The sequence below is a fragment of the Lampris incognitus genome, chromosome 3, assembly GCF_029633865.1.
Source record: "Lampris incognitus isolate fLamInc1 chromosome 3, fLamInc1.hap2, whole genome shotgun sequence".
In the NCBI taxonomy this organism is placed as follows: Eukaryota; Metazoa; Chordata; class Actinopteri; order Lampriformes; family Lampridae; genus Lampris; species Lampris incognitus.
The window spans coordinates 7,959,882-7,973,478 of NC_079213.1; the positions used below are offsets into that span (position 1 = coordinate 7,959,882).

The following is a 13,597-nucleotide window of genomic DNA, read 5'->3' on the forward strand; positions in this document are numbered from 1 at the left end:
GAGTGAAAAGACGCCAGAGTTTTCTTTTAAGTTTAAAGCTGAGCGGCGCGAGCGTTGGTGACCCGCGGTAACGTCACCTCTTTTACCCTGCTGGCGTTAAGTCGACCATACAAGCTACCTTGCTTGGATGGACCAGTAAAGCTCATCAGACTTCATCTTGGAGAAAAGAGCAGAGGATGGTTTAATAACGCCACCAGCCACCTTACTAACCAGAGTAGACCGCGAACCTGCAGCCGGCGGGTTCCCGGACTGCCTGCTTATTCCTGCTCGGACCCGGGCTGATATCTGGGGGCGTTGTTGGCATCGGGGGGGGGGGGGTATCAGGATTCAACCACCACGCAACCGGATACAACCAGCGTGCCGTCGTGCCACTGAGCAAGGCAGTTCCGTGCAAACCGACGGTCTTGACACTGGCGGCACTGCTGCAGCCGGCGCCAAGTAAGGCCTCGTATGGGAAGCTCGAGCAGCCAAACGGCAAATTTCCGAAATCAGCTGGTGTTGGAATGGAAACCCACACATTCCCCCGCCCCCCCCCCCCCCTCCCAAAACCACACCGCCACATGACGGGACGCCGCCGGGGCGCGCTGTGTTTCGAGCAACCACGTGCACGGCGGCCCTGCACCGTGTTCGCTGCCCCTCTCAGAGAGCTGGCAGCCGGGCCCGCCGCGGCAGCCGCCACGCTCCTCTGCTCACGTTCGTTTTGGGTTTTTTTGTTTTTTTATAGTTTTCTTCTAGGCACGGGGTTTCGGAGCACCATGTGCTTTGTGGTTCCTCGGCGCATGTGCCTGCGCATGTGAGCCGAAGAGACGGGGAGGTTTTCATGTGCTTGGGATTCATCGTTTGTGTGGCGATGGCGGCGGTCTGCGCCCCTTCCACGTCGAGCCCGGGGCAACACAATATTTACAGACGGAGCCTTAGCGGGAGTCCTGCATCTACTGGGCGCCGCCGCCGCCGCCGCCCCACCTCTGAGAGGAGATGTGTAGAAAATCCAGCTTAGATTTCCTTTTACAGCTATTAGAAGGCGTGTTAGCAGCAGCCTTGAGAGCCCTGAGCGGTGAGATAAGTTGGTGTGTTGCTGAAAGGTCGCGGGTTCGACTCCCAAGACCAGCTCAGGAAATACTGATGGGGAGAGTGAAAAGTACTGTTTAAAGGGAACAGTCCCGGCTTGGTCGGGCGTCCCTACAGACACAATTGGCGGTGTCTGCGGGTGGGAAGCCGGATGTGGGTATGTTTCCTTGTCGCTGCCCTAGCGCCCCCTCTGGTTCGTCGGGGCGCCTGTTCGGGGGGGGGGGAGACTGGGGGGGAATACCCAGATAGCAAAACTGCTGTGGCCCGGACCCGTCCCACACTGACACTTTCATCCGGCCCACATACCGCGTGGAATGATGGCACTTGGGCGGTCCGCTCCTCCATGCCAGATCTGGGCCAGAACCAAGCCATAGCAATGCCGCATGTGCCGCATATTTGCCAAAAGTGGCCCATATTTATTTTGTGATATTTGGGCCATATTCACCATTTACCACACGGGCCACTTCAGGGTCACACCCAGATCACATGTTGCCCAGAGCACCGCACCTTTGCCAAAAAAGGCCCACATTTGATTTGGTATATTTGGGCCATATTTGCTGTTAGACATGTGGGCCACTTCAGGCTCACATCCATGTTGTCAGGACCAGAAGAAGGCCATCAGTGCCGCATCACTGCCTGAAGTGGCCCACATCCGGATGCTATCTGGGTAGCGTGATCCTCCCACGCGCTACGTCCCCCTGGTGAAACTCCTCACTGTCAGGTGAAAAGAAGCGGCTGGCGACTCCACATGTATGGGAGGAGGCCTGTGGTAGTCTGCAGCCCTCCCCGGATCGGCAGAGGGGGCGGAGCAGCAACCTGAGTGGGGTAATTGGCCGACTGCAATTGGGGAGGAAACAGCCCAATTAATTAATTAATTTATTTATTTGTTGACTGATTGATTGATTGATTGATTGATTGATTGATTGATTGATTGATTGATTGATAAAGGGACAAGTCCTAGATTTTGGACCTTACCTCTATCTGGGACAGGGAACGCTCATGAAAACCCGCTGCAGGTGATCCCCGGTCGTTTCTGCCTCTCCGGAGGCAGTGGAGCAGTTTTGTTCCCCACTCATCGAGTGACGTGTCGTGACGGCAGTTGAAAAACTACAGCCGAGCGGGTTTTCTAATACGCTGCTTTAAACACGCTGTTCCTCGGTGTCTGTGCTACCAATCAGTGTTTCCGCTGGTGCAAATGGAGGTCCACAACTCGCCCGGAGGGCTTTATGGACCACCATACAGAAGCTCAGGTGCAAGAAGGCGTTGTGGTATCGGCCACGGAACGAGTTTCGACTTGGTCGAGCCCATCAGCCCCCCTTCCCCCAACACACACATACCCGTCGTCATCATCATCATCATCACTCGGGGTCGAGTATGACTGTCCTAGGCCCTTGTGGGTCTTCGGGTGGGCGTAGAGGCCGGGCCACATATTTTGGGGCGATGTAGGCAGGGTGGAGGAGGTGGTTTGGGCCTTTCTGGTAACTCGCTCCTTTCTGAGTCTGCGCTTGTTTTCAGCACCATGGTGGAGGTCACGGTTGACACACCATGAGGTCGCGGTTGACACACCCAACACACACACACACACACACACACACATACAACGCCACCACCCCACCTCCTCGCTCCCCGACTTTGAACCGACTTCCGGAGCCACTTTTACAGTCTTTTTTTTTTGTGGATTTTTCACCCTTTTTCTCCCCAATTGTATCCGGCCAATCACCCCGCTCCTCCGAGCCGTCCCGGTCGTTGCGCCACCCCCTCTGCCGATCCGGGGAGGGCTGCAAACTACCACGCGCTTCCTCCGATAGCATGTGGGAGAAACAGGCGCCCCGACCGACCAGAGGAGGCGCTAGTGCAGCGACCAGGACACATACCCACATATCCGGCTTCCCGCCCGCAGACACCGACCAAGCTGAAGGTAACATGGGGATTCGAACCGGCGATCCCTGTGTTGGTAGACAACGGAATAGACCGCTACACTGCATTATTAAGAGACTACAGAATAAGCCCCATCTTATAGAAGTCAAAAAGAAACGTCAAACTCACCACTGCTCTTTAACTATTGCCGAAGAACAGCAAGAAGGTCCTGGGTTCGAGCCCCGGGGTAGTCCAACCTTGGGGGTCGTCCCGGGTCGTCCTCTGTGTGGAGTTTGCATGTTCTCCCTAAATTGTCCCTCGGTGTGTGTGTGTTTGTGTGTGTGTGGGTGGGTGGGTGGGTGTGGGTGTGGGCCCTGTGATGGCCTGGCGGCCTGTCCAGGGTGTCTCCTCGCCCGCCGCCCAATGGCTGCCGGGATAGGCTGCAGCATCCCCGTGACCCTGAGAGCAGGATAAGCGGTTTGGATGATGGATGGATGGAATAGATGTTCGAAAGTGGGCAGGGCCCCGGGCCCTGCCGGTTCGGCGGTCCATGCATTCTGGGACGTGTAGGTGATGTGGGGAGGAACGTGGACAGGACAACACTGATCTCTCCATCAGTATGGCACAGTGTGAGGACTCCGTTGCGTCAATAGACCACGTTACTCATCAGGACTGACTGCACATACGCAAAACCATCAGTGAAATTTCCCTTTATCAGCCACAAGCCAGGCACTCCGGGCCCCGCCCGCCTGCCAGGACGTCTGCGGTTTCAACCAGAGAGGCTGCAAGCTGCGAATGTGTGTCACCTCTTCCACTCTAATGCAAGGTGTTGTTTAAAGGTGTGTACGTGCTTGAAAAGGGTTATTGTGCTCGGGGGACTTTTCTTGCCATCGAGGATCAGAATCATGTTTCGTGGCCATGTAGGTTTGCACACACATGGAATTTGACTGTGGTTTCGTGGCTCTCACAGTGAACTGAACAGAATAACTATACTACAGTCTTCAGATAGGTGCACAATGCATAATGTATATCCATCCATCCATTACATATATACATGCTAATACATGATGTATATCCATCCATCCATTACATATATACATGCTAATAGATGATGTATATCCATCCATCCATTACATATATACATGCTAATACATGATGTATATCCATCCATCCATTACATATATACATGCTAATACATGATGTATATCCATCCATCCATTACATATATACATGCTAATACATGATGTATATCCATCCATCCATTACATATATACATGCTAATACATGATGTATATCCATCCATCCATTACATATATACATACTAATACATGATGTATATCCATCCATCCATTACATATATACATAATAATACATAATGTATATCCATCCATCCATTACATATATACATAATAATACATGATGTATATCCATCCATCCATTACATATACACATACTAATACATGATGTATATCCATCCATCCATTACATATACACATACTAATACATGATGTATATCCATCCATCCATTACATATATACATACTAATACATGATGTATATCCATCCATCCATTACATATATACATACTAATACATGATGTATATCCATCCATCCATTACATATACACATACTAATACATGATGTATATCCATCCATCCATTATCTTAACCGCTTATCCTGCTCTCAGGGTCGCGGGGATGCTGGAGCCTATCCCAGCAGTCATTGGGTGGCAGGCGGGGAGACACTCTGGACACACACACACACACACACACACACACACACACACACACACACATTCATTCTTAGGGACAATTTAGTATGGCCAGTTCAGTTCGCCTGACCCACATGTCTTCAGACTGTGGGAGGAAACCCATGCAGACACGGGGAGAACATGCAAACTCCACACAGAGGACGACCCGAGACAATCCACCAAGGTTGGACTACCCCGGGGCTCGAACCCAGGACCTTCTTGCTGTGAGGCGACGCGGTAATCACTGCACCACCATGACGGCCAACATAGTGTGAGTGTGTGTGTGTGTGTGTATATATATATATATATATATATATATATATATATGTGTGTGTGTGTGTGTGTGTATACTATATATATATATATATATATATATATATATATATATATATATATATATATATGGGTGGCAGGTGGGTGTCTCCCCACCTGCCACCCAATGACTGCTGGGATAGCATCCCCACAACCCTGAGAGCAGGATAAGTGGTTTGGATAATGGATGTGTGTGTGTGTGTGTGTGTATATATATATATATATATATACACTACCGTTCAAAAGTTTGGGATCACATTGAAATGTCCATATTTTTGAAGGAAAAGCACTGTACTTTTCAATGAAGATAACTTTAAACTAGTCTTAACTTTAAAGAAATACACGCTATACATTGCTAATGTGGTAAATGACTATTCTAGCTGCAAATGTCTGGTTTTTGGTGCAATATCTACATAGGTGTATAGAGGCCCATTTCAAGCAACTATCACTCCAGTGTTCTAATGGTACAATGTGTTTGCTCATTGGCTCAGAAGGCTAATTGATGATTAGAAAACACTTGTGCAATCATGTTCACACATCTGAAAACAGTTTAGCTCGTTACAGAAAGTACAAAACTGACCTTCCTTTGAGCAGATTGAGTTTCTGGAGCATCACATTTGTGGGGTCAATTAAACGCTCAAAATGGCCAGAAAAAGAGAACTTTCATCTGAAACTCGACAGTCTATTCTTGTTCTTAGAAATGAAGGCTATTCCATGCGAGAAATTGCTAAGAAATTGAAGATTTCCTACACCGGTGTGTACTACTCCCTTCAGAGGACAGCACAAACAGGCTCTAACCAGAGTAGAAAAAGAAGTGGGAGGCCGCGTTGCACAACTGAGCAAGAAGATAAGTACATTAGAGTCTCTAGTTTGAGAAACAGACGCCTCACAGGTCCCCAACTGGCATCTTCATTAAATAGTACCCGCAAAACACCAGTGTCAACATCTACAGTGAAGAGGCGGCTGCGGGATTCTGGGCTTCAGGGCAGAGTGGCAAAGAAAAAGCCATATCTGAGACTGACCAATAAAAGAAAAAGATTAAGATGGGCAAAAGAACACAGACATTGGACAGAGGAAGACTGGAAAAAAGTGTTGTGGACGGATGAATCCAAGTTTGAGGTGTTTGGATCACAAAGAAGAACGTTTGTGAGACGCAGAACAAATGAAAAGATGCTGGAAGAATGCCTGACGCCATCTGTTAAGCATGGTGGAGGTAATGTGATGGTCTGGGGTTGCTTTGGTGCTGGTAAGGTGGGAGATTTGTACAGGGTAAAAGGGATTCTGAATAAGGAAGGCTATCACTCCATTTTGCAACGCCATGCCATACCCAGTGGACAGCGCTTGATTGGAGCCAATTTCATCCTACAACAGGACAATGACCCTAAACACACCTCCAAATTGTGCAAGAACTATTTAGAGCAGAAGCAGGCAGCTGGTATTCTATCGGTAATGGAGTGGCCAGCGCAGTCACCAGATCTGAACCCCATTGAGCTGTTGTGGGAGCAGCTTGACCGTATGGTACGCAAGAAGTGCCCATCCAACCAATCCAACTTGTGGGAGCTGCTTCTGGAAGCGTGGGGTGCAATTTCTCCAGATTACCTCAACAAATTAACAGCTAGAATGCCAAAGGTCTGCAATGCTGTAATTGCTGCAAATGGAGGATTCTTTGACGAAAGCAAATTTTGATGTAAAAAAAATCTTATTTCAAATACAAATCATTATTTCTAACCTTGTCAATGTCTTGACTCTATTTTCTATTCATTTCACAACATATGGTGGTGAATAAGTGTGACTTTTCATGGAAAACACAAAATTGTTTGGGTGATCCCAAACTTTTGAACGGTAGTGTATATATATATATATATATATATATATATATATATATATATATATATATATATATATTGGTTAAAAGAAAAAGACTAGGTACTCGCTGGTCTCAGAGGTTTGAGCTGTGTGTTACAATAGGCCCATTCAGTGTTGTGTGCAACAGAAAAGAGGGGGGCGGGGCCACAGTGACGTTTGTTTTGCTGTTGCTAACCGCCTGCAGGACGGTCACAAGATAGATGCAGGGTGAGCAACTTCTCCATGGTTAACGCGTCACAGCGGCTGCAGGAGTGCATGTGGTGCGCAGTGCGTCGGGCCGCGGGTTGTGGTGTTGCAGCGGTGCAGCGTGTAGTTTACATTCTCACACATAACACTGGTGTAGAAGTGATGTACGCAGTAAAATGTCGCTTTACTTGGATCAGACGAAACAACGACCCCGTTATCGCTGACCTCATCGTTGCCTGAGGTGTGTTTAAGCAACGATAGGAATGACAAGAGCGACATCTTGTGGACAAAAAAGGAAAGTGGCGTCCAAGTTAGTTGGAACCTGTCACTCTCTGGTGCTGCTGTGTTGTCTCTGTGGGGAAACGCCCACACCCACGCGCAGAGCTGATTGGTTACTTACCTGTCTCGGTCTGTCAACAGGTGATGGACAGTTCCATGCCTCTGATTGGTGAGCATGTGGAGGAAGACAGGCAGCTGATCACAGATCTGGTCATCGGTAAGATGACCTCCGTGCTGCTGGGGGTCAACGCACCACAGCCTTCATCCATTAAGGTACACAGTGTAGTAATACCTCGTATATCACCTTAAACTAATCACTAAACTACTGCTGCTGCTGGCAGTGATGATGCAATATCTTCCTTCAACACAGTTGTTATCAGTGCACACTATTGTTTCCTGCTATCTGCACCTGACATTTCATACCCTTATGTCTGTTGTGCTGATGTGTGTCAGCATAAATCTACAATTGTACTTGGATTCTCCTATTCACCATCTATTCATGCATCTATCAATAAATAAAACCAATCAATAAATCCATTTGACATGACATTTCACCTCAGCTATGATATGATTATTACGCAACAGATGTACAAACCCCAATTCCACTGAAGTTGGGACGTTGTGTAAAACGTAAATAAAAACAGAATACAATGATTAGCAAATCCTTTTTGACCTATATTCAACTGAATACACTACAAAGACAAGATATTTAATGTTCAAACTGATAAACTTTATTGTTTTTTTTGCAAATATTCACTCATTTTGAATTTGATGCCTGCAACACGTTCCAAAGAAGCTGGGACAGGGGCATGTTTACCACTGTGTTACACCACCTTTCCTTTCAACAACACTCAATAAGGTTTGGGAACTGAGGACACTAATTGTTGAAGCTTTGTAGGTGGAATTCTTTCCCATTCTTGCTTGATGTACGACTTCAGTTGCTCAACAGTCCCGGGGTCTCCGTTGTCGTATTTTGCGCTTCATGATGTGCCACACATTTTCAATGGGAGACAGGTCTGGACTACAGGCAGGCCAGTCCAGTACCCGCACTCTTTTACTACGAAGCCCCGCTGGTGTAACACGTTCAGAATGTGGCTCGGCGTCGTCTTGCTGAAATAAGCAGGGACGTCCCTGACAAAGATGTCGCTTGGATGGCAGCATATGTTGCTCCAAAACCTGTATGTACCTTTCAGCATTAACGGTGCCTTCACAGATGTGCATGTTACCCATGATGCCATGGGCACTAACACCCCCCCCATACCATCACAGATGCTGGCTTTTGAACTTTGCACTGATAACAGTCTGGATGGTCCTTTTCCTCTTTAGCCCGGAGGACACCACGTCCATGATTTCCAAAAACAATTTGAAATGTGGACTCATCAGACCACAGCACACTTTTCCACTTTGCGTCAGTCCATCTCAGATGAGCTGGGGCCCAGAGAAGCCGGCGGCGTTTCTGGGTGGTGTTGATATTTGGCTTTCACTTTGCATGGTGGAGTTTTAACTTGCACTTGTAGATGTAGCGACCAACTGTGTTAACTGACGATGGTTTTCCCAAGTATTCCTGAGCCCATGTGGTAATATCCTTTACACAATGATGTCGGTTTTTAATGCAGTGTCGCCTGAGGGGTCGAAGGTCACGGGCATTCAATGTTGGTCTTCGGCCTTGCCGCTTACGTGCAGAGATTTCTCCGGATTCTCTGCATGTTGTGATGATATTATGGAATGTAGATGATGAAATCCCTAAATTTCATGCAATTGTACATTGAGAAACATTGTTCTCAAACTGTTGGACTATTTGCTCACGCAGTTGTTCACAAAGTGGTGAGCCTCGCCCCATCCTTGCTTGTGAACGACTGAGCCTTTCGGGGATGCTCCTTTTATACCCAATCAGGACACTCCCCTGTTTCCAGTTAACCTGTTCACCTGTGGAATGTTCCCAACAGGTGTTTTTTGAGCATTCCTCAACTTTCCCAGTCGTTTGTTGCCCCTGTCCCAGCTTCTTAGGAACGTGTTGCAGGCATCAAATTCAAAACGAGTGAATATTTGCAAAAAACAATAAAGTTTATCAGTTTGAACATTAAATATCTTGTCTTTGTAGTGTATTCAATTGAATATAAGTGGAAAAGGATTTGCACATCATTGTATTCTGTTTTTATTCACGTTTTACACAACGTCCCTACTTCATTGGAATTGGTGTTTGTAGTACTACTATAATATGATTACTATGTAGCAAAGTACTGCTACCACTACTACCTCATATAGTACTATTAGGATATGATTATTATGTAGCTGATGTGCTACTACATATAGTGTTAGTACTAGTAATATATGATTCACATGTAGCTAATGTACTACTATAACCAGTACTACTTTGTATAATACTGTTATATGGTTACTATATAGCGCTCTATGGTGCCCGTTGGTCAGTTAATTGTTGACTCTCTGGATCAAAGCATCTGCCAAACTATGTACACATAAATAAAAATATCAGATTGTAATTGCTACATTTACCACCGCTTATGATCATATTATTAATGATAATGGTATTGGCATGTGTACTCATAGTATTGTGATTAACGCTGGCATTACTTATTAATATTGTTTTGTTGTTGAGGAGTATTCATAGTTACATAGCTACATTACATTACTTACATTAATTACTTGCATTACTTACATTACATTATTTTAACGCTTTGACTGTTTCTCCCACAGATCACCCAGCCGAGACGGGCTCAAGGTGAGAATGAACCAAGTCAGATGTATTTATAGAGCTTGTTTAAACCAGCAGTAACAATAGCACTGTGCTGGTCAATGTCAAATTCCACAACAACTCTTACTTAATGATTACAAAGGTCGACTGAGACCATATTCCCAACAGGGTAATTAATACTGACTGTGTGAATACTGTGATAGTTCTCCATTAGATAAAGGGGATCCAGACCACGGGATAATTATATCTGTACAGTCATTAATGAATTGCCTTTTCATTATTTCAAATGTACAGTTTAATATCCCCCCTGCCGATGTCGTACACTTATTCCCACGTACATTATCAGACTGTCATGTCTCTCTTTTGATTTGATGTAACACTGTTTCATTTTGACTGAGTTTTGTTGTGTATAAATATGAATAGAACAGCAATAGGAGGTCTGCACCATGCAGATCTTCCCCTGTTTGTAAAACTTGCTTTTTGCCTTCTGCACAGACAGCTCACCAATTATTCCCTCATTACTTCACTTATTTGCCAAGCAAGATATTCTTAAATACAGAGACAATGTAATACTGGATAAATACTCTATATTCCTATGTACTTTTAGGTCTTGTATTTTTGTTTTTATGTTATTTTAGAGTGGTATCTGTCCCCAACATCACCAGCTGTGCTCTGTCCTCTATCAGCTTAGACAAATACTCACAAACAGGAGGTGGAGTCTGTTCTAATGGCACAGACATGAGGAGGGATTGATTGGGATCAGTCTGTCGCTCTGATCAATAACGTTCAGACTCTTTTTGCGAGTGTGGTGTTTTTGTGCACCAAAGTACTTTGACACAAAAGCCGTCAGGACTCCACGAGTTCAACCTGCAGGTGGATGACATGGAAGATTTATTGCAGGAAAGAAGTAGTGACATATGAGATATATACCTCATCGATATGATCATATCTGCACCTCAATCTGGACATTTCATCCATGACTGACGTTTATTATGGGAATGGAGCCATATATTTCAGCTTTTCCACACAAAAACCCTATTGAAGTCAGTCCCACCAAGTCACAGCCATCATATGTCCAGACTTGTATTTGGATCTGAAAATGATTTATCAATTCCGTCTGTGTGTTTGTGTGTGTTTGTGTTTCATATAACACAGGCGGGCATCGCTCAGCATCCGCCTCGCCATCTCAGTCTGCTCAGGGTTCGCCTCAGAGAGCTCGCTCAGCGACCACCTCACCTAGCCAGGCCTTCCAGCCCGGCCCCATCCCCGCCGCCTCCGGCCCCGCCTCCCAGAAACAGTCGCCACAGCTCAAGTAAGCCAGCACCGAACCCTCGCCGGTGTCATGCTGAACCGCTTTGGCTCAGCTGTCCATTAAATCGGTTGAGCATAGGTTTATTCCCTCATCCTCTGAGGATGGAGGGTGGGACTCGGGGGGGGGGGGGGGGGGGGCTGAATTGTGATCAAGGGCTATACAAATAAATGTTACTTGACTTTGGTTTATTTTATGTCCGTTGGGCAAGCATGTACATAACACGTAGTGACTTTGTTTCTCATTTTTATTGATGATAATGGTATTTTCATTATTGATATTTTTTTATTATTATTGCTGCTTTTTAAGTTGAATATGCTGAATACCCACTGATATCGTATTTTGCCACTAGGTGGAGACATACATCCAGCTCCTTTTTGCAAATTCATGTCCATTTATTTTTCTACGCTGTGTGACCTGACAAAAAGTAGCTTGGTGTATGTCTCCACCTAGTGGCAAAATAAGATATTAGTCTGACATAGTCATATATGTCTGACTTACAGACTTACGTATCTGTCGATTTGTAGATACTCACAGAAACTAAAAAAGAATTGGCTGAGGACAATGTCTATCCATCTATCTATCTATCTATCTATCTATCTATCTATCTATCTATCTATCTATCTATCTATCTATCTGTCTATCAATTGATCTGTGTGTCTGTCTCTCTGCTTTTGTTTTGAAAACTGAACATTAATCACTGGCAAATTTGCACTTACGGCATTCTTACGCTCAAACACAATTGATTAAGAAGCTGCTTATCTCAGTTGAAAATCTGTTAATATTTTCAACACCCTGAAACACACACACACACACACACACACACACACACACACACACACACTCACCCTGTCTATAGTGCCAGCCTAACGCCATTTCACCGTTTTTCCACTTGCAGCAAATCTCAGTCACTGACCAACACCTTCACGGAGACATTGCGGGGGAACCTGACGGATGACGAGGCCAAGGCGGAGACCATCCGTAGCCTCCGCCAGTCCTTCGCCAGCCTCTTCTCCGACTAACGACCCCCACCCATCCGCTCCACCCACCCGACCTACGCCCCCACTCCCACCCCACCCTGGACTCTACCTGCCCCGTCCGCTGCATGGGAAGTCTCACCAGGTGTGACCTGTCGTCTCCAGAACGACGACAGACAAACATGACAGTTACTAGCCCGTCTTGTTCATTACAGTGTCTTCATTTTACGTTTGTGTCACCTGTCAACCGACTATCTAGTGATTTTATCTTTGAATTCATTGATTTATTTTTTTTTAAAAATCGATGTTACCTTTGGAGGTATTTTTTGCAGAAGACGTACGGCAATATAATGGTGTGAAAGCGTTCAGGAGTGCAGTCATGGGAGATGCACCAGGTGCTCACCGGTCACCGGGGATGTGAGCGTCTTTCCAGCCACATTCCTCAGATAGACGCGTGTCACAGCCGCCTCCTCATAGCCCAACATTACCAAAGCGTAGACTTCACCGGCTCACACCGTGGAATAAAAACCCGTGAGCTCTGCGACTGTACGAGGTGCAAAGGCTGTAGGCCCGCTTACTTGCAGCTCCTGTCTTCCATCGCAGCCCACACGCCGACAGACCGTCCCAACAGACTAACACAAAACAGTAATAACTTGTAGTGTTTTTGAAATAATTTGTGCTTTGTAAATAGCCCTGTGGACTGTTTGTACAAATGGCCTGCGGTTTGTTGGAAGCTGAACGGCCAAGAGGCGTCGAACTCACACCTTTAAAGTGCTTAAACCTTCCGTAGAGAAACAGCGTCTCGGGTTTATTTCAGCCCGTGTTTTATCTCCCGTGTCTCTACAGCAGGGGTCCCCAATTACTTTTCATAGCGGGCCACTTTTAGAGCCACTTTTAAAACCACGGGCCACTCAACCTCCAGCAGCATATTGTTCGTTAGTTTGTTTTGGTGTCGATACGTTGCAGGTATTATAATTTAAACAGAGATTTTTCATCTATTTTTCGATATATTACTAGCCTTACTTTTACTAAGAAATTAAATTTTTTTTTTTGGTAGGGAGATAAAAAAAATCTTCCTTCTGGCATTTCTCCAAAAATTCTCGCGGACCATAAATCAACCCGTCACGGGCCGGACGTGGCCCGCCTATTGGGGACCCCTGCTGTACAGTCTGCGCTCCACCGCCTTCAGCCGGACATTTTCCCCTATGATCAAGTATATTGTAGCGAATTCGGGGGGCAACCACAGGAACTGCCGCGGCCGGGACGCGAACCTGTATCGCC

The 13,597-nt window shown here is 46.1% G+C and overlaps 1 protein-coding gene across 1 annotated transcript in view; it reads left to right on the forward strand.

The window, feature by feature from the left end:
• LOC130109110 (synapsin-3-like) overlaps window positions 1-12,361 on the forward strand; it is a 174,020-nt gene extending 161,659 nt beyond the window's left edge. Inside the window, exons 10-13 of the mRNA XM_056275851.1 lie at window positions 7,459-7,590; window positions 10,033-10,057; window positions 11,186-11,342; window positions 12,238-12,361. Of these exons, the coding sequence (XP_056131826.1) occupies window positions 7,459-7,590; window positions 10,033-10,057; window positions 11,186-11,342; window positions 12,238-12,361 (438 nt within the window). The remainder of the gene's footprint in view (window positions 1-7,458; window positions 7,591-10,032; window positions 10,058-11,185; window positions 11,343-12,237) is intronic.
• Window positions 12,362-13,597: the final 1,236 nt, after the last annotated feature.